The sequence below is a fragment of the Camelina sativa genome, chromosome 3, assembly GCF_030686135.1.
Source record: "Camelina sativa cultivar CO46 ecotype springtype chromosome 3, ASM3068613v1".
NCBI classification, from domain to species: domain Eukaryota; kingdom Viridiplantae; phylum Streptophyta; class Magnoliopsida; order Brassicales; family Brassicaceae; genus Camelina; species Camelina sativa.
In genome coordinates, this window is record NC_141882.1 from 12942659 (window position 1) to 12969981 (window position 27323).

The 27323-nt window shown below is 32.1% G+C and overlaps 4 protein-coding genes and 1 pseudogene across 9 annotated transcripts; 2 read left to right on the plus strand and 3 right to left on the minus strand.

Moving 5' to 3' along the window:
* Positions 1-384: 384 nt before the first annotated feature.
* Positions 385-1528, plus strand: LOC104741619 (uncharacterized). Its single transcript, XM_010462504.2, has one exon. It carries the CDS (start codon positions 446-448, stop codon positions 1304-1306), a length of 861 nt encoding a protein of 286 aa, XP_010460806.2. The 5' UTR covers positions 385-445; the 3' UTR covers positions 1307-1528.
* Positions 1529-7808: 6280 nt separating this feature from the next.
* LOC104777046 (F-box protein At1g30200) lies at positions 7809-10013 on the plus strand. Its single transcript, XM_087503566.1, has 2 exons — positions 7809-9202; positions 9608-10013. The coding sequence occupies exon 1, from the start codon at positions 8026-8028 to the stop codon at positions 9175-9177; it is 1152 nt and encodes a 383-aa protein (XP_087359692.1). The 5' UTR covers positions 7809-8025; the 3' UTR covers positions 9178-9202; positions 9608-10013.
* Positions 10014-10175: 162 nt separating this feature from the next.
* On the minus strand, positions 10176-13758 carry LOC147946872 (transcription factor TCP24-like). 5 transcript variants are annotated; one of them, XM_087503591.1, is made up of 4 exons: positions 13642-13758; positions 13266-13410; positions 11655-12631; positions 10176-10427 (listed from the first exon to the last, which is right to left on the minus strand). In XM_087503591.1, exon 3 carries the CDS (start codon positions 12605-12607, stop codon positions 11693-11695), a length of 915 nt encoding a protein of 304 aa, XP_087359717.1. In that variant the 5' UTR covers positions 12608-12631; positions 13266-13410; positions 13642-13758; the 3' UTR covers positions 10176-10427; positions 11655-11692. The 5 variants fall into 5 exon arrangements, with proteins under 5 accessions (XP_087359717.1, XP_087359700.1, XP_087359713.1 ...); XM_087503574.1 differs by having other exon boundaries at positions 11655-12772; XM_087503587.1 differs by having other exon boundaries at positions 13266-13448; positions 13642-13699.
* An 8381-nt stretch (positions 13759-22139) lies between these two features.
* On the minus strand, positions 22140-25192 carry LOC104777049 (putative inositol transporter 2). Its single transcript, XM_010501246.3, has 6 exons — positions 24811-25192; positions 24619-24689; positions 23787-24122; positions 23581-23688; positions 22890-23495; positions 22140-22807 (listed from the first exon to the last, which is right to left on the minus strand). The coding sequence occupies exons 1-6, from the start codon at positions 24953-24955 to the stop codon at positions 22322-22324; spliced, it is 1752 nt and encodes a 583-aa protein (XP_010499548.1). The 5' UTR covers positions 24956-25192; the 3' UTR covers positions 22140-22321.
* Positions 25193-25711: 519 nt separating this feature from the next.
* Positions 25712-26522, minus strand: LOC147946873 (uncharacterized; annotated as a pseudogene). The gene is made up of 3 exons (XR_015586959.1): positions 26386-26522; positions 26236-26314; positions 25712-26138 (listed from the first exon to the last, which is right to left on the minus strand). The product of XR_015586959.1 is annotated as an uncharacterized LOC147946873 (transcript).
* Positions 26523-27323: the final 801 nt, after the last annotated feature.

The following is a 27323-nucleotide window of genomic DNA, read 5'->3' on the forward strand; positions in this document are numbered from 1 at the left end:
GTTGTCTAATGATGACGTGTCGTAACTCTGCTGTACCAATGCTCGAGCGTGATCGATGCCTTGACAAACTATGTTTCCCGAATTAATTAAATTTTGTATCTTAGCATAACACTTTGATACAAATGTAATTCTTCAAGTAGACAAGATTTGTATCCTATATTAATTACTAAATATGAATTGCCGGGCACCTACCAGGATGTTTCACATATGAGTACCCTTTAGTTTCCACGTAAATCACTATGACGCGACAAATCTTGAATCGTGTCAAAACTTTTTCAGTACAATAATATATATTTCAAGGGCAATTTGGATATTTCGTTAACTCAATGATTCATATCCATGAACCTCTATATAAAGGGGCTTCCTCTACACCTCAAAAAATCAACACAATTACACAACTCTTCATTACTAACTCTCAATCGTTTCCTCTCTTGACACGTGAAAAATGAAAGAGATGCCCTCTTACATGATCGAGAACCCTATGTTTGAGCCTTACAAGCCAAAGAAACGGCGTTGTTACTCCTCTTCGATGCTTTCTATTTTCTTATCGATCTTCACTTACATTTTGATCTTTTACGTTTTCGAAGTATCCCCATCGTCTATCTTCAAAGACACGAAGGTCTTGTTCTTCATCTCCAACACTCTCATCCTCATAATCGCCGCAGATTATGGCGCCTTCTCTGATAAAGCGAGTCACGACGTTTACAGTCAATACACCGCCGCAGTGGGAACGATGAGAAGCCGTGCAGATAACTACTCTCCTATTCCCGTCTTGACATACCGAGAAAACACTAGAGATGGAGAAATCAAGAACCCTAAAGATGTGGAAACCAAGAACCATAAGGAAACCAAGAACCATAAGGAAGAAGAAGAAGAACCACCGATGGTGAAAGAGATCGTTTACGTTTCTCCTCCCGAGAAAATACTACGAGTGGTGAACGAGGAGAAACCTAGAGACGATGTTGCTATCGAGAAATACAAACCTGTTACTGATGAAACTGTTGTTAGGGTAGAAGTTTCCAACGCAAGAAATCATATGAACCCTAAATTGTACGGGAGAAGTAAATCAGATAAGCCACGAAGAAAGAGGCTCAGTGAAGGTATAGAGACAAAACGTAAGAGTTATGGTCGAAGGAATTCCGATAGCTCGACATGGATGGTTGTTCCGGAGAAGTGGGAGAATGTTGAAGAAGAATCCGAAGAGTTTTCAAATATGTCGAACGAGGAGTTGAACAAACGAGTCGAAGAGTTCATCCAACGGTTCAATAGACAGATCAGATCTCAATCACGAGTTTCAGCTACGTAAATTAAATTGATCCTAGTATTAATTTAGTCGGTACTTTTCTTTTTGAACGTAGAGTATGGTCTAAGAAACTTGGTGATGAGACGACTATTTTTGCAGTCGTTGTCGGTGTAAATTATTATAGGCAGTAGAATATGAAAAGGATAATTGTTACTGATAAATACAGTATTTGGTCCGTTGTAAAAAAACAAAAATTTATATATATAATCGCTTAATGCCAACAAATACATTATAGTATCGGTTAGTTATCCTACATGTGTTTAAATTTGTAAAGAATAATTAGTTTTTTTTTTTCTTTTTGATCTTGTTCATAAAATTAAGTTAATTAGGAATGGATCATATTCCATTTGGAACATTCTGATGTAAAATCAATTAGATACCCAGATGAGGTTCGTAATCCTTTTTAATGGATCTTGTAGGATATATTGAAAAAGCCTATATAAATGTTTTTGAGGTGTAAACAAAATTTGGAATGATCTATCTTGATGGACAAATACTACATAAAACCTATTTTGGTCGTCGCTATTTATGCGCCTGTATTGGGTTTTTAAACTTAGGCCCATGAATTCTTTACTCCAGTAAGGAATCCCTTCAACTCCACACATTTGAAGTGATTTCCTAAGAGAAGTGTTTGCTAAAACAGAAGACTTTATAAAAACTGATTGTTTATTTAAAAAAGATTCCCGACATCAATGCGTTTGTTGTATTATGCATATCAATAGTAATTATGATGATGATGATGATGATGATGATGATGATGATGATGATGATGATGATGATGAATGAGTTTGAAAACAAAAATGCTAAAGACGTGAAAATGACTCGAAGATAGTATGCCATATGAGAGACGGTGAAATTGGAGTCGGATCAGATTTTTATGAACTTTTCTATAAACTTTTCTATAAATAAAGGACCATAAAAATAATCACTAGCAAAGTTAAGTTAATAATTGGGGAAAGGCATTGTTAGACGTTAGTTATTATTTTTATTTTTTTTTCCGATAAATATTCAATGTGAAAATGTTATGGGTAGTGACTCAGAATTGTTAACATCTCCTGATATATTAGTGTCCACTAGATTAGATAGCTGTGGTTGGTACGTAATAATGTCCGAATCTTCTTGTAATGTTGAAATAATTGTCGAAGACTTGTAAAAGTCCATAAAACTAGCTTTCAAACTTCAAAGCATTCAATTTTCAAGGCTAGCTCCAAAGTAATGGAGAAAATGATTAAAAAAAAAAAAAAAAAAAGTGTGATATTCAGCCAAAACTAAAGAAGGAAAACAAATCGACCGGCTTTAGACAAAGCTCTAAATGTTTCAAATTTTTGTATATACAGATAATATAATACTATTATATGTTGAGGGCAACCAGTGAATAACATTTTTTGAACATTTTAATTTCTCCACATAATCTAAGTAGTTATACTCTTGGCTTTAGCTGGTAGAAGAAACTCAGTTATGTTAGCTAAGTTTTACATACACCCATCATTGTTAGCACAATTTTCATTATTTAGGTGACATAAACTTATAAAAAGTTGTTTTTTTATATATAGTACTCGATCCATATCTCTTGGAAACATCTTTTCAGTAATAACATAAAATCATTTGTAGTAGTATTGTAAATATGTTTTTGATATTAATTATGAGAAAAAAAAACTTTTAGCAAGTTTTAAGGAAAATAACAAGTGAATTTCTTGAAAATATCAAATTTTTGTAGCTCATTTGGGAATGAATGTCGCAACCCAACATAAAACCTTCAATCACGCCACGAACGAACGAACTCGTCCCGATCTTTGTATATTAAATGGAAAAGAGAGAAAGAGCGTGAGATGGTCATCAAGGATAGAGAGAAAAGAGAAAATACATTTTGGTCAAAAATCAAAATGGTCCCAGAAAATAAAGATGTTTGGCTGGTAATCATTAGAGGAACAAAAAGAAAATGAATAAAAAGAACAATGAGGAACGGAATAAACAATTTTTGAGAAATGAAAGGAAAAGATGCAGAGAAAGAATAAAATAATGACTAGTAACTAAATAATAACAATATTTTTAAAAATAGATTAAATATTAAATCAATCAATGAATAAAAATACTAATACTACTTTTAATGTATATAAAATAAATTTTACATTTGATTTTAAAATAAAATTTGTGAATTAAATTTTAGAGACATCATATTAAATACTAATAGTTAATATTAACCTAAAATAAAATTTAATTTAAAATATTCTTTAGTTTTTATTTATGATATACACATCTTTTAAATTTAATTTACTATTCATACAATTTCCAAATAAAGCTTTCAAATTAATTTAACATGAAATTTTGTATCAAAGATACTTTTCTGCCAATATACCGTGAAAAATATGAATATTATTGTATTATAAAATTAAAATATTATTAATAAACATATTTTTATTTATTTTAAAATAAAAAACGAATTTTAATATTAATTCTTTTTGTGTTCCATTTGTTCCTCGTCAATTTTGGGAAGGAACATTTTTGGTCTAGTGTTCCTCATTTTATGAAGAATGTAGAGGAACGATGAGGAAATAATATTCTTTGTAAATGATAAAAATTTTGAGAAATAAAGAGGAATATCATATTCTTTCTCATTTTTTTCCTAAATTTTGGTTACTAGTTGGAGCTGTTAAAGAAAAAAGGAGTATGTGTTATTCGTGCAAAATCACAATTCCAAAAGAGATTATCAACCACAATCTCTAAACAAGCCATATACACGTTAAGGTATTTAATAGTAATAAACTTTTAGTTGAAATAGTTGATTCATCCAATAGGGAATACCGAATACATAAGTTGCTACTACTATGATTTAGATTAGTATAAAAGCAAACGAAAGTGAAAAAGCGGTGAATCTCCGTACGAACTTCCGGGGAAAAGTACAGACAAAACACATGGACACATGCGACGCCGTGTCTCCGGTGAATCCTTACGATGTAATCTAACCAAATTAGTGAATAAATTAAATGTTAATGCTTGACGACAAAAAATATATATATATATATATATATATATTAATGCCAATGTGAATAAAATAAAGGGTTATAGATTATACTAATGATTTTTTAGCTTTTACCTCTTCTGATACGAACAAAAAAAAGAAAAAACTACTTGATCCAAGGGCCTAAAGGCATTTGACATATGATTACGTGAAGCAAACACAAACACGTACGTATATGTAGCATTAGTTAGGTACTAGGTTATTTGGATTGGCTACATGAAATCTTTGTTACGTGAGATGGACCTTTCTCTGTTAATTGTAAAGCTCATTATGTATACAACAATGATCACCATTCGATTTTTAATCATTTACAAAAAGTAATATAGCAGTCAAAGAAGTTGCCAAAGATAAATTGTAATGTATGTAATTGACATTTTATTGTAGTTTATGATGGAGATGGCAAGTAACATTAGACCCCCAAAAAAACGTAGAAATGTATTGCAACGTACGGTCAATGCGAAGACTTTACTCAAAAAATCAAATTTGTTTATAAAGAATGTATTAATGAGGATCTCATTAATGACAAAAACCTGCAAATGCATTCCTGTACTTTGATATTATTGAGTGGTAGCTAATATGATCTGGCGCATCTTTCCAACCAATTCTTTTCTCGCATTGTTCCAATCACAAGATATGTTTTCACATTAGAATGTTATCGTGTTTTTATAAATAAATCAGTATGTGTATGTCCAATCATATGATTGTTATAGACATACACTATGTTATGGATAGATAGATCATAGATGGTAAAAATTAGCTAATACTGTATAATTGATATTTCTCTTTTGTGGGGTTAATAGATCAACAAGGGTTGTTTGTAGAAAAAAAAAATCAAAAAGTGATGTCAAGAAAAAATGTTTGTATGTTGACATCTTCACGAACTAAATGAGATTGTTTATATTATCTAATCCTAGACAGGAGTTTTAAAATTTAAGAAAATAAAACTCAGATATTTTTAACTTAATATCCAACTAGTTGTCTTATGCTTTTTCTCAAGTCTTATCCACTATAAAATCAACGAATATATTATACCTAATCTCAATTAGTTAATATAGACGTCAAACGATAATGATTATAAAACTGATATAAATGCAATTTGCACCAACTCGTCACTAGGTGGAGACCCATATATTGCGACTTATAAGGCAAGACTACTGCGAAATACTTACTATAACCTTATATATTTATAGACAATACAAAGAAACGTCCACTAAGGACGACTATGACAATAACTAAAATAACACTATTATATCCACACAAAAATGTCGTAGATTTGGATAATAATTGATTGATAACTAAAGTACTTATTTAGAGAAACATTTACATTACTATATTAGTGTTTTCTATGGATAAGGTTTATTATAGACGTGTGATGTTTTAATATGCAACCAAGAATTTGGACTAAGCACAAACGTTTTAACTTTAAGCATCGGGGTCGTGGTATTCTTTTATATACCGATTATCCAAATTAGAATGCGGTTCATAGGAGTAAAAACAGAATGCGATAGGAGTAAAACTAGTGGTAAAACTAGAAGTCTAGAAGTGGAAATATATATAAGTGGTAACACGTTAAGATGTTAACAATTGAAAAGTAAAATAAAAACACATGATGATGTACAGTTTATTTATTTGGTAGTCACCAAAGTGGTTAATCTCGGGTTGCAAGTTGGTGGCTACATATCAAAACCTAAGTTCTTAAAAAAGTTATAGATAAATTGTTTGAAATGTATTATATGTTTGTGTTTTCTTAAAATGAATTGCATATGGTTAGATATTAATGCAGATAAAGTAAATTATAAGGTCCAAGGGCCTCTATTAATTATATCTCCTTAATACATGAGTTGAAGAAACTCCAGTTATGTTTTTCTTGTTTACCAAAATTTTATCAGTTATGTGAAAACTTACAAATCAATTTCACCTTCTCATAAGTTCATAAACCTATTTTCAAATTCCGAGAAACCTACAAAAATTTCCCTATTTGAAAATATTATTGTTGCAAGTCTTCAGAATTTTTGTAAGTTTTCTTACATGCTTTTGCAAGTCTATTGGTGCATCACAAGTGTCACAAATAAGCAGTGCATGTTTCAGGATCATTTTTTTCTTAACTTTTTCTTTTTAGAATACTTTTTACCAAATTAAGTAACCGAAAGAAGATTATTTTTTTGTTCTTAAAAGTCACTAAATTTGTTGAAATATTAAAACATGATTAAAGAAAAAGATATTGGTAGATTACAAGTAAGATTTTGCTTTCATTCACCTTTTTAGTGTGAATAAGAATTGAGTAACCTGGTAGAGCCATGCGACTGAAACCATACCTAACATGTTTTGTTTAGCCAAATACCTAACATTTTGTTATCACCAATTTTATAATTTCTGGTCCATAACTATATCATTTCTTATTAATTAAACTAAATTGAAATTAATTTTCAAAAAAAAAAACCTATATCCTTTCTTATTAATTAAACTAAATTGAAATTAATTTTCAAAAAAAAAAAACCTATATCATTTCTATATATTACCAGAAACTATTTCATTTAAATTTACACTTTTCATGGTATTTGAAAACCAAAAAAAAAATAAAGACAGTGACAATTTCTTTTAAACTTTTATTTATACTAGTTTATTCATGCTCGTAATCGAATTAAAAATCTAGGTTTATGATATACCCATCCGTTTTATATTATTTGTCATTCTAAACAATTTCATACATATTAAGAAAACAATTAAATTTTCTATTTTACCTCTTGTTAATACACTATTTCATTTGATATAAGTAATTAATAAGTTAAAAATTAGGGGTAAAACTGAAAATTTAATACATAAAATTGCATCATAAATATAAAACGACAAGTAATAAAAAAACAAAAAATTATCTCTAAAATGACAAATAAAAATAAATGGAGGGAGTAGTAGGTTTTTCTTTTGTTAATGTTGATATTGTTGTTGTATTTAATACAAATCACTAGATTGTGTGTCATATGTTAATTAACAAATTAACAATAGAATATGAATAACTAAAACACCTTGGTTTGTCTTTTACCAATAACCAATACGAAAATATTTGAATTATTACAAATTAGTTTTGCATTATCTTTAAAATAGAATTGTATGTTACATATATAGAAAAACAGCGTGGAACCACACTACTCTTCTTCTCTCATTACAACTCCAACAACTAATTTATTTTAAACTCCAATATATAATATTGAAAAAAACAATTTTAGTTTCCAACATAATCACCTAAACCATTGAAATTTTTTGAAAATGTAACGAAAAAAATTATAGTGACGAACAAATTAGAATTAAGTTCCAATTTCTTCCGACAAAAAAAACTAAAATATTTGGGAAAAAAAACTAAAATACGATTAAATTAGAAAGAATCACAAAAATAAATAAATAAATAAATAAACGATTTCTTAGAAATATAGTAAACACCTGTACCATAATTGCGAAAACTATTTAAATAATTAAGAGAGTTTACCTATCATAATCCATAATTTAATCATGCGAAATTATAAAAACTAAGTGACATCTCTCTCTCTCTCATTCTTTCTCTCTTTGCTCTCACTAAAAGACAAAAGCAATCACGAGCCAACACCTCTTCAATCTTCATCATCATCTTCATCAATGGCGTCTCTTCTCTCTCTCTTCTCCTCCTCAGATCTCACACTCTGAAACCCCTCTCCTTCAAAAAAAAAGATCCATGTCTTATCTTCTCCGCTCCGATCCAGTTTCACGAATCCACCCAGAACCTCAATCTCTAACCTCTTTCGACCACTTCGATCTTCTCCCTGACTCTCTCCTCCTCTTAATCTTCGATAAAGTCGCCGACGTCAAAGATCTCGGCCGTTGCTGTATCGTATCCCGTAGATTCCACTCTGTCGTCCCTTTCGTTGAAAACGTTCTCGTCCGCGTTGATTGTGTTATCTCCGATGACGACTCTTCTTCTGATGATGATGATAATAACAACCGTCGATTCTCACTCAACGCTGCTTCGATTTCAGACGCCGTCGCTGATGGCGGCTCTTTCTCCGCCTTGTTCCGTCTCGTCTTCGCTCCAATTTTCAAACCTTTCCAAGCTCTAGGCCAGTTCCTAGGACCGAAACGATCGTCATCTTCGTCTTCGTTCGACGGCGAGATCGAGCAAGGCGGCGTAACGCATCACTCGCCGACGCAGGTTTTGAAAAACTTCAACGAGATTAGGTTTCTGAGAATCGAACTCCCAACAGGTGAATTAGGGGTCGAGGATGGTATATTACTGAAATGGAGAGCTGATTTTGGATCTACGCTTGATAATTGTATGATCCTCGGCGCATCTTCGGTGATTAGATCGAATCAAGTCAAGAAGAATCTTGAGAATTGTGTTGTTGTTGATGAAGACAACGGTAACATACCTGAGTCGTTCTACACTAACGGAGGGCTTAAGCTCCGTGTAGTGTGGACGATTAGCTCGTTGATCGCAGCTTCAGCTCGGCATTATCTTCTCCAGCCGATCATCACTGAGCACAAGACGTTAGATCGTTTGGTTTTATCTGATGCTGATGGACAAGGTGTTTTGTGTATGGATAGAGAACAGCTTGAAGAGCTTAGAGTTACTCCTTTATCAGCTTCTTCTGCTTCGAAGAGGACGCTTGTGCCTGCATTGAATATGAGGCTGTGGTATGCTCCGCAGTTGGATTTGCCTGATGGTTCGGTTTTGAAAGGTGCGACGTTGGTGGCTATTAGGCCGAGTGAGTCGAAGAAGGAAGTTTGTGATGCTTCTTGGTTGTCTGATGCGTTTGAGGAACCGTATGGGACTGCGGCTAAGATGTTGATCAAGAGGAGGACTTATTGTTTGGAGATGAACTCGTTCTGATTTTGCATTACGACCCCGGTTTCAGGTACAATTGTGCTATTCTCTGATTTTTTTTTTGTACTGCTCTGTTTTGGCCGTTTGAATTTGCTTCCCTATGTGTCGCTGCTAGAAGAAGAAAATGCATGTACTTAGAACCAATCTGAGGGGCATTTGCTTTGTTCTTGCTCATGTTCTGTGAATTGTGTTACTTTGGCTGATGATGTCTCTTGAGCTCAAGTTTCATGGTTCTTGTTGAGAGAATACATTACCTGCAGGACCTGAATTAGATTCTCTTTCCCTCTTTAACAATTGCACTGAAAATGTGGTTGATTTGTGGCCAAAATTGATAAAACTTGAGTTGCTTTTCGTACATATCATCGAGTCTTGTATCTGGTTTAGACTATACATGTAGAAGGTGTTAAGTACAGAGTTAATCATAGACATTTTGCAGATGGTGGGAGCAAACAAATCCACATATACTGGAGGATGCCGGAAAAAGTACAGAGAGAGAGAGAGATTGCAAATGTCCTGAAGCTAAAAACCGCAACTCTCTGACTTTTTTTGACACATACTGCTTTGCCAGCCATGCGGAGCGCATCGGATCTGCATGCATGGATGTCTAAGGGAGTTACTCTGAAACCGAAGAACGCCATTGTACATACGCTCTTGTAACATAAGTCTGCGAATGAGCAAAGAACATGTGTGTGGTCTGTGTTTAAAAGAGACACATAATAGCATGGGAATCGCTGTAACACGGAAGGGATCATGTTATAAAAGAGTCTGTAATAAATATTTTTCAGGCTTTATTTCGACACTTTGATGTTCTGTTCTTGAATAAAACAATGATCTTCTAATGATTCTCCTCTCTACTTTGATCTATGCTCTTGTTTTACTTATGGCTTGCACCATCAACTCGCATATCCACCATCATGGATTGTATGAATTGTTTTGAAACCTGAATCAGAACACTCGTATTGCCCCCAGTTGTTACCCAGAAGCTCAGAAAAAGCTTCATAGCATGCAGCCAACAGAATGAGGATGACCTTAAAAACATTTGTCCAAAGTTTATGATGACAATGGACATGATGAACACACATAAAAACATATATATGATTCATAATTTTATACATACATAATACATCTTAACAAACAACAATTACTCCTCATGGTCTGAACATACAACCAATCAAGCTTATGATTGCAATGGCGGATCCATATATATGCTCAGGGCTGCGCAAACATCGTCTTCCCTCAAAATTACACTTCCTCTCCTGCATTTCAAATCCAAGAAACATTGTCATAAATCAACCATATATCTTGAGGAAGATAAAATCCCCAATCGGGTTGTTAAAGACCATTATCAAGAATTCCGTATGTGCATGTTAAGCATTGGACTTAAGTCATCGGCCTTAACACAAAAACACATTTTATATCATCTTCCTTAACGCAAAAATACATTTGAAAGGTGACATTATAACTACAAAAACTCATCTATCCTCATTACTAGAAACAAATCCAACCTTTACAAAGAAAATGTTTTATGTGATGTAAAGTTGAAGAGATCTAAGATGTGAGTGATGCCCTGAAGTAAAGGGAAAGAGCTCATGGGACAACAATGAAGAGATGGGTTAGATTCCAACACAGAGCATGTGGTGCCACTTCAGGAGGCTAATGTTTTTAACATTTTTGCCAGGCAAAAACACTTAACGTCCCATCTTTTCTCTAAAAATAAATATATATATATATATATATATATATAGGACACAGTTTCATTGATTCTTTCACAGCAAAAGTCTCTTTATCTAATGCTGATTCTTTAATACCAATAATAATATAATATATTAACCAACTTCTTTCTTATCCTTAAACAGTTAATCAACTCACTACATTTTCCATTAAGAAAATGAAATTTCCATAAAGATTCCTAAACCAAGAACTTTGAATACTAATGGAGTATTAATTAATTGAAAGGCTTAAATTTTGGTAAGCATAGTATCAATCAGAAACATAGGGGAGTCAAAAGGTTAGGTGAATGTGTGTGATGTGAATGAAATATAAACACATCAAAAGTTGGAGACAAATCAAATGAAATCCGGATCTACCCTTAGAGAAAATAAGTAATGATCACAACAAATTGGAGCAAAAGTGATGATGCTAAGGAAGAAGGGAACCCAACATAGTACAGATGAGGAGACATAACACACGATGAAGCCCTCTTTTCAAATTCATCCACATGCCCTTTGATTATTAAATCTAAAATGTAAGTAAGTCATTACTTCGAGACACACACAAAAAAAAAAGCAATGAAATCAAGAAATGACTCATCAATGCCACGCCCCCAATAAACCATCTTTCTTTTGTGAAATCAAGAAACCAAAATTTTAACAAATCAAACAACATGGTAATATTACTAAACTTATCTAATCAATCCATTAACCATTTTTTAAACACTGAATCAAGAAATGAGATTGTAAAAAAAGATAGTAAAAAATACTAACCAAGATTGTGGAGAGATGAAAGGGAAGCATTTTGACTCCTATCTCCTATCTTTATCTTTGTCATCGGAGTTCCTGTTTCCTTCGCCGTAATAAAGATACAAACGGCCATCAAAAGTAGAAGGAAGCTGGTGGCTATGGTGGTCAAGAGGAGGAGGTGTAGCCATGAAAAAGGAAATGCTCTGACTATCCATTGGAGAAGATGAAGAAGAAGAAGACGAAATCGATGCCCTTTGAGTAATGTTGTTGTTGAGAAAGAGAGATTGTGAATTGGACTGAAGGGTCCCCCTACTACTGTAACCTCCATTAAGGGCAGAAGAAGAAGAGATTCCAAAGTTGTATTGATCAGGTACAAAGGAGAATGGGTGATTATTCTGATTCATTGTTGGCTCTTGATGAGATGTTGAGGATGAGTTTGGTATGAACTGAACCGGGTTGAAACAATCAGAACCACCGGTCCAATTCCGGTGGTTATCTGGCTGTTGTTGTTGTTGTTGTTGGTCAAAGCCGCCGGTGAGAAGCTGAGTGAACGAGCTTTGATGAGCATTCTGCAAATCTTTATCTCTTTCTTTAGCAGTTCTCTCTCTAGCTCTCTCTCTTGCTTTCCCACGAATCTCTGTCCTAGACAAAGACAACAACGAGCTCTCAGATGTTCCACTACTACAAGCAGATTTGGTCTGGTTCTGATTCTCAAGATCGAAGTTAGTGTTGATCGGAGGAAGATCAGTGATTGAATCAGAAGCTGCATTGATAAGCCACTCAACAGCTTTGCTTGGCTGATCAAATCCAAGACGATCTTGAAGATCATAGAACTGGATGGCTGTAGCTACTGAGAGACGTATCCTCCTATCTCTCAAACCTTTTGAAGTCAAGACTTTGCTGTGTCGATCTTTGCCTCCTGAAGCTCGTGAAACCCTAATGATACGAGACGATGGATTGTTCCAATCCTTCATCATTCCGGTGTTGTCGTCTGTAAATCTCTGTAACTTCCTGCTTTGTTGTTGTTGTTGTCTTTGTACCTCAATGCCTTCGTCCAACTCCATTGAAACTCTACTCTCATACTTTATCAGAAGCTATCGATGATAAATGCAAAAAGGCTGAGTATGTTGCAGTGATTGAATCTGTGAAAGAAAAAAAAGAAGGAAGAAGAAGAAGATTAAAGTCATTACTGAAAAAGCTGAAATATGAATAATTTTGTTTCAGGAAATTAATAAAACCAATTTTGTAGATCTGCAAAGCCTATCTTTTAAACATTCATATGTTCATAGCTTATAGACCTATAGCTTAAGAGCCTTTTCAGAAACCCTAAATTAAATATATGTAAACCTATTAATTAGACCTAGCTATAGGAGTTTGATAAAAAAAAAAGATTATGAGCTAGCTAAGGTCTTGAAATAATAAATACCCACAAGTTAAAAGAGAGGTTTATTAACTGAAGAAGATGAATAAGAACTACAACACTTAAATGACTTAGTTCATGAAGCTTGCCCTAATAAACATAAACATGGCAGGTTTGCAAAATAACAATCTTGATTACATTAAAGAAAAGCTAAAAAGAATTTAAATATAAATAAAAGAGTTGCCTCAAAAATCGCCAACAAAGAGAAAACTCACTTTGGATTACAGGTGTCAACTGTCCAAGCTCACTGTAGAACAACAATGGCGGCGACTGTAAAAAAAAAGACCAAACTATCTTTTTTTTAGACGAGCTTCTTCTTTATCCCTTTGGTATTGTTATCATGCTTAGATCTCATCATAGCTGCTATTATAAACATTAGAGTGTTGAGATCCACAGATCTGCCATAATAATCAAATCGAAATGGTTCTATATAAGATTAAAAACAAATATTCGTTTGAGGTAGGGTTTTAGGATGTTCTTTTTTTTTTTTTTTTAATTTCCCAGGAAAATCGGACGAGAAAGTGAAAGGAAATTAGCAGAAAATGGGAATTGGAAGGAGACTCAAGAGGGAGAAAAGTGTTTTTTTATTACCTGTTAGAGAAAAAATATCCACAGTAGAGTAAGTAAAGCCTTCGGACAAAGGGAAGACAGAAGTGCACTGTTTTGGACTGTTTTGTACTTTCCTTTGTTCTGTCCTCTCTCTTTTTTACCCTTCATTCTTTATCTTTTTTACAAATCTGCCACTCATTTGTTTACCCTACTATACTTTACAATTGGAATATCAACTCTCTATTGGTATAAAATGTATGCATGTTTAATCATTTCTACTAGTTTTGATGTAAAATCTGATAAGACGGTAGCTAGGAATAAGCAGATAAGATATAATATTCTAATTTGTTTATATGTAGATGAAAGAATATAGATATAGTAAAGGCAAGTAGATTTAATTTATTAAGCTCTAGTCAGAAAATCTTTAAAAGAGTAATCTATCAATATTAACAATTTTAAAGTACATTTTGTGTTATCCTCCAAGTATTGTTTATTTAAATTTTTATTTACAACCTTTAAAAAAATTCTATAAATAACATTGCACAGCAACTCAATTACTAAACTTTCTTTAGTTGACCAACATTTGTTATATTTATTGTCATGAAATCTTAACAATGTCTATACATTCTGATTTTTCCAAAAATAACTCTATCTCTTAAAGTTTTAAGCCATTAAATCTCCAAAACTATATTTAGGTATGCTAGAATCTCTGAAATTTAAATGATATACATCAGATTTTCCATAACAAAAGTTTACAATCTCCATATCTATATTAACATTAATAAAGTACCTAAACCGAAAATCCAATTTTAGAATGATTAGAAACCCAATATTCGCAAATATTCAACTTTAACAAGAAAACATACATTTAATTCAGTATATATTTTATTTAGAAACTGAATATATACATTTTAAGTACATTTTGGATTTTACCCTTTTAGTAATACTAAATTACAAAGTTAATCCCTTGATATATACAAAATAACAAAATCTTAACTAAAAATCCCATTAGAATCAAAACTGATATAGAATATATATAATCCTTTTGTTGCATAATCATAATGTAACATATATAAAAACTCAATGAATGTATTAAACACCATATTTCATAAAATCGGATAATAATTTACCCATATTTTCGATTACCTTATATTTTTGGAAATATATTGATTAACATTATTGAGCAATGAATTATTTCTATATCATATAATTTAGACTTTTAATTGCAATTGGAAATTTCTATATAATACTCTCACGCTCATAAACACAATAGCATTTTATTAGCATATTCCATAGTTAATTTCTAACTTCTACTTAACTGGTTCCGAAATTGTAGATTTGTAGATATTTTAGAAGATTTCATTTGCTCTTCAAATTTTATTCTACTCACTATAAAAAAACCCTAATATTAACCTCAAAACTCTATATATACTCTTCTTCATTCACAGCACCTCCTAAATCACTAACTCGATTACATTTTATTGAAAGAAAGAAAAATTCGAAAGCAAACAACTAAATCCGCAACAAAATCTCCAGCATCCGTGATTCAGATCCCTCGATTTTTCTAAAGATGCTCGACTTCTGGTTCTCTCCGCCATCAATGACGTTTACTATTCCATCCTCCAACTCCTAACTGGTTCAATAAGTTTCTTTGTTATGTGTTTAATGGGCTTAGCCCTTTTTTAAACTGGGCTTTCCCAATTAACTCTAAAGCTGGGCTGTTTTGTATCATTTTATTTCTCTTCAAATTTAAATAGAAATCCATTTTAAAAAAAACAACTAATGTAGTTTTGAAAGAGATGTCTCATAATTTTTGAGAAGTAAGAAGAATGACATGCAACATATTGTTCTTCTAATAAAGGTACGTACGTTCACTTTATATATAGTGGTGAAATATTGTATATGTAAATAATTAATGATTTGTTATGAAGCCCCTTTACATATCATATTATAACATGTTTATTTTTTAATTTTCTTTTAATCGTAGGTATCATATTGCCAAGTAAATGTTCTACAGGAGAACAAGAGAACAAGTCAGAGCTTTTATTACCAACCAAACTACAATATTTTTGTTTAAATTTTTTTAAAACTATATTTGTTCTACGGATTACCAGTTTAATGATTACAGTTCTTGATTCCATTATACTCTCTTATCACAAAATAAAACTCCCTAAATTCTAATATTTCATCAAGGGATACAAAGAACTATAAATAACTTTATATGAGTTGGTTTCTAACATTTGTCATCATAGCTTGATGATGAGTAATTAGCTACTTCCATTGATTGGCCTGTTCATTAAGCTTCACCTTTTTTTTTTACTCAAAAAACAAAAAAAACTTATCTCTTTACCGTATGTGAATAAAAAAGTTTATAATTAAAATTTAATACTTGATGATAACTATTACTGTTTGGTAGTTACTAAACAGATGTGTTTTATTCATTATAAATTTTAACATAGACTTTTGGAGTTTACAATTACTACATTTTATTTGTAAAATACAAATAATTATATTTATTTCAAATTTAACTCACATATATTCATTTACGAGTTGTATCAAGTCTTACAACTATAAATATATTTACAAATAGAAATGTATTTTATTCATAGATTATTTTAGTAAATCTGATTTTTAATATATTTAAAATATTTAAAATAAGCATTATTTATAGATTTTACAAGGTCAAATCCAACCTATCTAAATTCAATAAAAAATACAACTCCTTATTGCAAATACATCAAAATATATACTAACATTGTAACATCTGTATAAATAAAAGAAACTCAATCATTTTATAATATAAAATTATATTTAAAAATAAATAAGTTATTGTCATGTGGTGTACCACGGTTAAATCCTAGTATACTAGTATTTTTGCAGCAGTTTTTGCTCAAAAATGTTTTTTTGCAAAGTTTTTACATTTAATACTATTTAATGCATATATTCATATCCAAACAAGTTTAGCTAACTTTCTCTACTATCCTTATAACCAAACACAATTAAAATATTTTAAATATCCATATATTTAATGTTCTATAATTAATATAGATATTTAGAAGATTTATTCCAGATTAAAAAAAAAATATTCTCCAATCATCTCTTTTTGATTTTAAAATTTAAATGTAGCGAATCATCATATAATACATAAATTTAACAAAAAGGTGTATTTATCCTGCATATATTATGATTTGAATTTTTTGAAACAAACATATATTACTCAATTAATATAAAAAGTGTGTGTTCAACATACATATATAGTAAATTTACTGTATATAGTAAATTAAAAAATTTTAAGAAGTTCATAATTTATAACTAATATATCTTAACTTAATAAAAAGTTTAAGAATATAAATATTTAAACATATTAAATGTTCAAAATTACACAAACGAGTTATATTACATGATGGGTTATATGACATTACATGATTGAATTAATAATACTAAAAAAATAAACTATCAGTAATATGATATTTCAATACGGTTAAATCCTCATTTTAATGTTTTAACAACACCAATATAAAATATGTCTAATCAAACTGATTTAATTAAGATTGTAGTAAAGAAAAATTATTGTGCGGTATACCACGGTTTATATATTAAATCACTAAAATTAACAAAAGCGTATATTAGCAAAATTAGTATTAAAATAGTACATTAACAAAAAAAATTATAGAAAAAACTTACCCCGCGGTACACTGCGGGTCATAATCTAGTTTACATTATATTTGCTACATATAGTTTGTGTGCTCTATAATTCGTGTATATAATATAATGCTTCTTCTTTGATGCATATTTCCAATATTATTTAGCCTATTTTTCTTTTTAAATCATTGCCTTTTCAAGATATATTAAGCTTGTATAATATTTCATGTTGATATATCAATGGTTAAGACAGGCTTTGTCAAGGTGATCAAGTACATAAATGAGTATTAGACAACAAAACAAACAAAAAATACAAAGCAACAACTTTACTTTTTTATTATAAAAATAGCTTTATTTTTTGCATACGTTAAAAAAATATGTTTTCAATCTAAGTTTTGAAAGATCATTTTTTATTTTAAGATTAACTAGCGGATCTACGAAAATATATTCTCAAATGAAGTTTTTTTTTTTTTGTTAGATCTCCAATTTAGTATGATGATTTCATGGGCTTTGTGAAGAAAAAATTTCAACCAAATGAAATTATATCTTAACAAATCTGTGTTTGGACCTACTAGCTATGACAAGCTAAAGTATGCTTCAATGTAACTAAAGATAGAGAAGTTAAGACTTACAAAATGCAATATGAGAAATGACTAATAAATAATCTAATATGATATGTGTGAAAAATATTAAAATCATTTGTCGCCAAATCACAAAATTAATTGTTAGTTTTGTGGTTTATGAACTACCAAATCAGATATTTAGTGCCAAATCAAATATTTAGTGCACTAAAGATTTTTCAAAGGATGCAACAAAGAATCACCAAATCAAATATGTGCATCGTTGGCACAAGTTTTTTTCGAGTTATTTATACTTAGAAAGGTAAATTAGATTACAATTTAGTGTTTGATTATATTTTGGAAAAACAATTAAAACATATTTTAGTGTTTGGTGGTAGAGAATTTACTATGGTAATATTGATTTTGGTATGTGATGTGATGGTGTTCATATATATATATATATATATACTGTATACATAATTGTTGTCAATGCTAAAGAAAGATTCAAGCTTTTCTTTTCTTGGTATTTCCTCATGCCACAATAATTTCTTATGAACTTTTATTGGCCTAGACATGGGATGGGATTTAATGCAAAAAAACTCAAGTGAAAATAGAAAGAAAACAACAACATTTTGAATTAGAAAAACCCCAAAAAGAAACTTGTTATGAATAACGGTAGAATTGAAATCAATGTTAGATAAGTCAAACATACAACTCATACATCTACAAGTAAATAGTTTAAAAATAATACTAATAATAATGTAAAAATTATGGATAATAGAAAGAGAAGAAAAAATGCACAAACCACTATCGGCCGAATGGCCAATTTACCAGTAAAATCTTTGTGATTACGACTATTTTCTTGACAGGGAAACAATGTCCAAACTCTTTTTGTAAACAAAGCAAAGTTTAAATTATGTAGCGAAATCTAAGTACTGTTAATTATGTAACAAAATCTAAGTACTATTAATTATGCCATTCGTTTTCTGTTTTTACAGGAATTTACTCGGTCTAGTGTTAATTATAAGGGTTTATTGGCAAAATAGTACATTTTCAAAACTTAATTGGAATTATAATACATTTACTATTTATAATTGGAGAAATAGATGAGTTTTACTATTTGTGTAATATAAGATATATGAGATAGATAAAAAAGTGGGGTATAGTGTAGTAGTGTAAAATTACAAAAGGGTAGTTGCATAAAAGATATTCGTACAACATATTTAGTGTACACATTTATTACACACATATTAAATTTTTTTATTTCATTCATATTGAATATATTATATATCAGCTGTACAGATAAAAACATGTATATTAACATATATATAAGTACACTAAATGAATTTTATGGGTTAAACTTGTGTATTATTATTTATTTGTAAACTTGATAACTGTACACATTATAATGTGTACAGACACATGTACACATTATAATGTGTACAGACACATGTACACTTAATAAGGTGTACGAATACAAAATTTATAAAAAAATATTTAACATTATCAAATATAATCATTACACAAAATGCATATCAAATTATAAAGAAAAAACATAGATTTTTTTGTATCTGTAGAAAAATTAAATATATATATATATATATTGAATAGTATTTTACTTATTAGATTCAAGGGGTGATTTAATAAAAATATATATATATATATATATTTAATTTCAATGGTACATTTGTAAATAAAATGATTAGTAGAAGATTAAAAAGTAATTCAAATAGTAGTAAATAGTGAAAGTGTGTGTTTTGCCAATTTTAAATAGTGAATGTACTAATTCTCCAATTAAGTTTTAACTCCAATTTTCTAAAATTATAACAACCAATTGTGGAGTATTCATATGGATAGAGACATAAGACATGTGATAATATAAGAACGTAACATATCCCTTAAACGGTAATGTATTTCAGTATTTGGTTAATCTAAAGTAGGGGTGGGTGTGTATCGAGACTCGAGAGTGAGATGTGTTATGTGTATCTAGCTTTTGATGGGTTAACGTTTCTGATCTAAATCCTAAAAAAAGGTAATAAGATATACTCATTTTATTTGGGTTTCGGTGGTAATGGAGCTAACGACGGGCTCGAGACTGCCACGCACGTGTCGCTGTCTAAAGGCATTTATTGATGCACATTCAGATTTTTTTTGTTTCACATCGAACTTCACTTTTTTTTTCCTATTGCTCCAATGTATTTCTTCTATGAATTTCGAATGTATGATATGTTAAAACATATTTGGTTTGTGTTTCCCAACTAAGAGAAGAAAGGTAAATGCTAATGCAACAAGCGGACGAGATGATTTCTAATTACTCAAGTTTCAAGTACAATATTTGTTATCTGCACTTAGTTTAGGTACACTTGTACTTGTCACTTGTCAGCTTCATGCTCAACAGCTAAAGAGTCAAGTATGACCATAGGGATCCTTAAAGATTGATAATAATTAAACGACAACATGTGTGTTTTTTAAGAAAAGTTTGTTTTTGTATGTTCACATATAGAACTATATAATAAGTTACTGGTCTCATCAAAATAATTTGGTGGCATTTCAATGGTGGTTTATTGGTACGATCTAGCTCCTAGGAGCTTCCTCCAATTATATGATTTTTTTTTTTTTTTTTGAGTTCAAACACACTCCATTATATTAAATTTAAAGGATTACAATTGAGAAATTGAACACACCAAATAAACTTACACATGAGGATAGATGACTTAGACTTGTTGTAATCAAAGACAACAACCAAACTTTAAAACTAGGCATAAAACCGAAAGCACTACAAGCTAAATAAAAGGGGCCTAAAGCCCTGAAGATAGCGAGTTCCCACACAAAGTAAGGCCACTCGGATTGGTAGATAGCAGTCCATTGCCAAATGAAATGACTAGGGGTTGATAATGACCAGATCGCCGATCCCATAACGACATATTGCCACACTGGAATACTAAGATTCCTACGGGTTTTAAAGCTCCTAACTCGCATTGATGACGAATCATCATCTCCCTGAACAGGGAGACATCAGGTAGGGCGGGAACAAGTTCCCAAGAGCCGAAGGCCAGAGAAGGAGTCCATAACCGAGCCACCTTGCCACTCTTTGTTGATGAACCTAAAACAGATGGATAACAGAGAACAAAAGCTAGAGGTAGACCATGAAAGCAAAAGAGTGGATTTGGGAGACGAAAGTAAGAGCCAACAGAGAAGCCCGACATTTGCTTGAGTTTTCAAACAAAGAGGTAAGAGAAAATCACCTCTCAAACGATCAACGAAATAAGTCTCTCTTTCAAATATGAGGAAACATGAGATAGAAGTAGAACTCACCACAGAGAAAAAAAGAGACAATGGTCTCTCCAATCTACTAGCTGTTGATACATTCCAAGGTAACCGCTTTAAAGCATTCTCCTCTAAGAACCAAATGAAGGTGTGATTTTCTTAGAACAGGGGGATAGTAATAAAATTACCCTCTCCATATAGGAGGAAAAAGTGAAGGAATTTGAGCCATCTATGGAGGTGGAACTCGCTAAGTCGATGGTTCTGGCGACTATGGAGGGTAAGGATGGTTCGAGTAGGAACATGACACCTCGAAAAGGAAGAAACAGAGACTTATGGTGCAGGAAGTATGCCTCACCGGCGACGAGTTCAACCGATGGAATGTGCGAGAGATCCTCGCCGTAGAAGATACAAGTCTTCACCGGAGGGTGAGAGGTAGATGAGTTTTGATCTGCATATGTATACAGATCGAGAGAGATCTGAAGAGCAGACATCTTTAAATTTTCAAAGATTTTGAGGAGGGAAAGATCTAATTGCTCGGGTATGGGGCTGTCAAAAGAAGCACTCACCAGTGTCGGAAATAACCAGTGGAAGGTGTGAAAAAGTCTCAGTGGAGGATGTGATGCGAAGCGACCGTAAGTGGGAGGAAAGCCGACATGTCTAAAACCTGAGACAACATGGAAAGCATTGACGGGAAGTCTGTTGATAGTGAAACTCAAGAAGAGAAATTTAAAGAGGTAAACAGAGAGCAAAGATTGGTGAAGAGAGGTGGTGATGGGTTGGGGTTCCAAAGATCTTCTTCGGTTGAGAACCGAGAGGAGTAACACACCCGAAACAGGTGGAGAGAATACAGCAACTATGCTGGATACAGTTGTCCACCGGAGAACCCAACCGGAGGCTACGTCACTGGTCACCAGATCTGGTACCTTTAATCTCGGCCAACTGCCGGAAACTCGTAAATCAGATCCAAACAAAGACATAAAGGGCGAGAGCAAGAGATGTAAGAAGTTAGAAGAGGGGATGGTCCGACGCCGGCGAGCAAAGGCTCTACCGGCGTCGGGAAACTAGCCAGAATATAGAACCTCTCCAATTATATGATTTATAACCAAATATTTTACAGATTCTTACAAAAGAGGATCACGACATTGTCACTATCAAGTTTCAATACAAACTTACAAATCTTCATGAGCGTTCTTATACATTGATACTGCTTACAAGAGTTTTTTTTCCTCATGCACTCTGGTTTTGAGTTTCTTTCATGCACTTTGGTTATGTTTCTCAACAGGTTTTGAACTCTTCTTCCAAAACTTAAACTCTATAGATCTTCCTTCAAGCATCTTCTCAATCTCCTCCATTGGCATTCCTTTCGTCTCCGGAACACAAACCACAACAAAGAAAAGAGCAATGACTGAGATCACTCCAAAGATGAGAAAAGTCCAAGAAGTACCAATAGCTTCAGTCAATGAAAGAAAAGATTGAGCCACGATCAAATTCGATATCCAGTTCGCAGTTGCAGCTATTCCACCACAGACTCCTCTGAACCTCAATGGATATATCTCTGAGTTAACTATCCATGGGACAGTCCCCATTCCAGGAGAGAAGAAAATGATGTAAAGTCCCAATCCTAGAAGAGCAAACCAACCAAAATTGCTAGGACACCCTCTCGTGTACCAAAGCCGGTTATTGTTATGACATAAGTCCTTAACCGAATCATTAGAGATCCAACATGCCCCGGGTTGTTCCTACAATCATCATATAAATAAAAAAGGATTTGGAATTCAAATGTTTTCAAGTTAAAACATATATTTTTCGAATAACCTTTACCTTTCCATTAGGAGAAGAACAGAAGCCACAAGATGTAGAAGAAGCTTTCAAACAAGTCATACAATCCCAAGCATTGGTATTCATACCTGACTTATTATAATCCGGACAAGTAAGATTAGTAAACCTTTTTGTCTCGAGTGAGCTAATCGCTGGAGCGTGAGTAGCCGCTTCATAGAAAACACCGGTTAGTATTCCGAGCGAGACAATAACTCCGAAAAGACTAATGATGAGAAGCTTTTTCCTTCCAGTTCTATCGATGAAGTAAATGCTAATAATGGAACCAAATGCGTTAAGTCCTGCGGTAACTAAAGACAAGAGCAGAGCTGTTCTGTTTGAAGCGAAACCGGCAAGCTGAACAATGGTTGGACTGTAATACATTACAGTGTTGATCCCAACGAACTGTTGAAACACTTGGAGACCAACACCAGCTATGAGTCCCCGTCTAACAGTTTTGGCTTTGCATAGTTTGATCATGTTGATTTTCTCAGATGATCCTTCTTCGAGTATCTCTGTTTCAACTGAGTCTTTAAGTGCACGTATCTCTTGTTCTACATCTTCTGATGAATATATTCTTCTCAGAATCGCTTTAGCCTCTTCCTCTCTTCCCTGTTGAGATTACAAAAAACACTTTTGGTTACACACATTTTTAGATATTATCACTTTGTGAAAAAGTCTTGAAGATCATAAGTACCTTGCGGTATAACCAACGAGGTGACTCCGGGAGCGAAAACATTAGGATAAACTGCAAAAGAGCTGGAAGTCCCGCGATTCCGAGCATCCATCTCCATGTTCCGGTCACCTATAACAAGAGAAAACAGAACATTGAAACCCTTTTCATTAAGGCTAAGTCGATGAGGTAAGGCAAGAACTGTCTTTGGGCTAATATCATGCACTTACATCGGTAAAGGCCAAGTTGATGAGATAAGACAAGAACTGTCCTCCGGTAATGAGAAACCCATTTGTACTAACCAAAGCTCCTCTGATCTTTGCTGGAGAAGCTTCTGAGATGTATAGAGGAGCGGTCATTGAGGCCATCCCGACCCCGAGGCCCACAAATACACGGCCACCGACAAGGAGGGATGGGTTAGGAGCTGCCGCCATAATGATAGCTCCTAACAGAAAAAGAAAATCCGCCATAAGAATCGCGCTTCTCCTCCCGAATCTGTCGTTCGCCCAACCTCCTATAGCGGCTCCAACGATGGCTCCTGCGACTGCCATGCTCACTATCATCTCCTGTTTCCATTTTTTTGTTTTGTTTCAAGTTTAGTGTTTGCTAGTGTCTTTGTATGTTCATGAAACTTGCTTAGGTATTAAGATGCTTCTTAACGGTAAATAGTAAATACTAAATGGCATGCAATAAAACAACATGAAGTTTGGTGCTAATCTTACTCTAAATTAAAACAGAATCCAAATCCTGATGATCTGCTTTTATTTATGCTTGCTAAATTTTGTTTGCAAACTAATAAAATCGTTACAACCAATAAGTCAAACCGCGGCGGTACAGTAACATCTAACTACAAATTTTAAGTTTGTTTTGTTGACAAAACTTATGCAAACAAACTATAAATAACTAGTATAGTGTCAAAAACGCAAATTACGAAACATTAGTACATATAAATTTCTTCAGTCCGAGGTGGACTCATTTAATTTTTACTTAAAACATTGATCATTTATGTTTTTGAGATAATCCTAAAATTAACCAAAAATCAAGAAAACAGAAAGCAAGAACCTGTAACCAAGTATTTTTGTCAACAGACTTGAAATCATCTCTGATGTAAAGCAGAGCTCCAGATATGACTCCTGCATGTATATACACAGAATATATAAGTTTATATACACATCATACTCCAAAGCAAATATATTATATTTATACATGAGATAATTATACTTGAAGACAAGAGAAGAGATTAAAGAAACTTACCAGTGTCGTAACCAAAGAGAAGACCACCGATTCCAGCAGAGAAAGCAAGACGAAGAACATAAGGATTCTTCCATGTTAGTGAGAAACATTCTCTGAAAGCTGATTCATCTGCTCCTCCTGATCCATGTATTATTCCTCCTTCCATTTTTTTTTTATTCTTTTGGGTTAAAAGTGTTTGTCGAATGAGACGGAACAACCAATATAAGACTGTAAAGTTTCTCTGTTGTGTTCTGTTTTTTTTTTCTCTCTGTTGTATTTTTTATCTGGTGAGAAAAGTGAGGAAAATAAAATATAATTGTGGTGATGAATGAATGAAGAATTGAGATGGAACACGATGATTCTTACTAGAAAAATCCAATGACTTTTCAAATTTTTCTTCTTTTACTTTTTTTTTCTCTGGATAACTCATTTATTAATTTTCTTTGTGTATTTATATGTACCTTACTTTTAATATTACATTTATTTTGTTGAAAAAAAATATAACATTTATTTCTAGGGTAATAATTTACATTATGGCAATCTGAATATTTTTAATATTTTTTCAACCAAAAAATAATTATAATATCACAAAAAAAAGTTTTATTAGCTTTTTAATTTTGTCTCTATTGCCAAATTAACATATATCACATAAAAATAAAATTATGACAACATTAATTACTAAAGTGTATGTACATTAATTGACTACATACGTTACATGTCAGTATAGTTGACTAGAATTTTAAATATATTTTTAATAATATTAATGTTACGTATAGAAAATTTCTATCTTGGCAATTCATTGGTTTGTGTCTTCTCTCATATGTAGTCTTATCGACCCAATTATTTTAAAATTATGGATATACTAGCAGAGGTACCAAACGCTTACATTAGCGGGTTATTGAAGTCTTCTTGTGTTATCTAATTAGGCTCATATATATGATTTGGTTATTCATTTTCATCATCTCTCCATAAGTTTCAACAAAAAAAAAAAAACAATAATTTCTCCAAAAGAAAACTAAATTATTGAGATGTTTGTCCTTTACTGATGAAACACCCTAGAAGAGAAGGGGTTTTTTGGTAGTCCCGTCTTGTTCTGCTGCTTCATCTTCTCTAGGAAGTCACGTTCCATGGGGTTCGGAATCTTCGGATATTATATGAACTTGTAGAGTCAGAAGAAGTGTCATCTTCATCGTCGCTGTTTAGATCATCATCTTCAAGCTGGTACTTAACTGAGAGGAGCTCTGTTTTTTTGCCACATTTAGTAAGTTTACGAATTAGAGCCATAGGTTCAACGTCACCTGTGACCGTCATGAGCCCTTTTTCCCTGTTATACTCCACTTCGTTTACACCTGTTTTCAATGGAAACAAAAGTATTAAGAATCATCATCTCGTGTTATAAGACTTATGAGTCTCGCACTCTAGAGGTTTGGACTTTTTATTTCTTACCAGAGATACTCTGCAACTTCATGCTTGCTTTTTTTTGGCAACCGGTGCAACACTTTAGATCGACTTTTAGTCTGCAAGTCTGCAAAATTTACATTAGCAACTGAAGAGAGAGAGTGATAGACTGAGAGATTGAGAGAGAGGAAGAAGTACCCAGACGGATTGGTTTGGGTTCACCATTGTGAATGAAGCTTGGTGAAAAAAAGAAGAAGAAAACCCTAAACTGAAACTCAATGGATAAAAAGAAGATTTGTTGTACTAAGCATCGTTAAATCTTTAATATACAAAGGGAGAATCCATAAACTTTCTATAATTACCGAATTTTTACATTAGCAAGTTAATGCAATGTTTGACTTTGATAAATATTGTCGGTTTCCATATTCGAATAACTCAAACAAAGGCTTCTAGAATAAGAGATACTATGATTTAACCCGCGGTACACTGCGGGACAATATTTTTAATTTTAAAAATTTAAAATTATATTGTATTTATTTGTTATTTTATTATTGTTTTATTAATATTAAAAAGATAAAATTTTACAGGTATTTGATATAAGTATTCAAAGTATAGGATTTTGTATTGTTTTCAAGTTTTTAACCCGTGTGGTATATGTATAGTCTAGTAATACATTTATTTCCTGGTACACATCTAAAAATGTTTGAAAAAAAGACAATTCCACTTAACTCCCTATATAGGATTAATGTCAACCCGACTCACCAAAATCGAAATAAATTTTTGCGCAAAAAAAAAATCTATATAAGTTTTTTATCAAGTTTAATTATGTTAATTGTTTTACCAAATTAGCATACTTACATAGTTTATAATTTTTCCATGTCAATATCCATAGTTTATGATAATTAATAGAATTTTAATTTTTTTGGTAATTCCTCAAAAAATAAAAAATAAACCAAATTATATGGGGATTTTCAACATATTTAATGTGACATTTTATAATTGGATTTTCGGTTTAGGAAATTTATTAATGTTAATATAATTATGGATATTGTAAACTTTTGTTATGGAAAATCTGTTATATATCATTTAAATTTGAGAGATTCTAGCATCCATAAAAATAGTTTTGGAGATTTAAT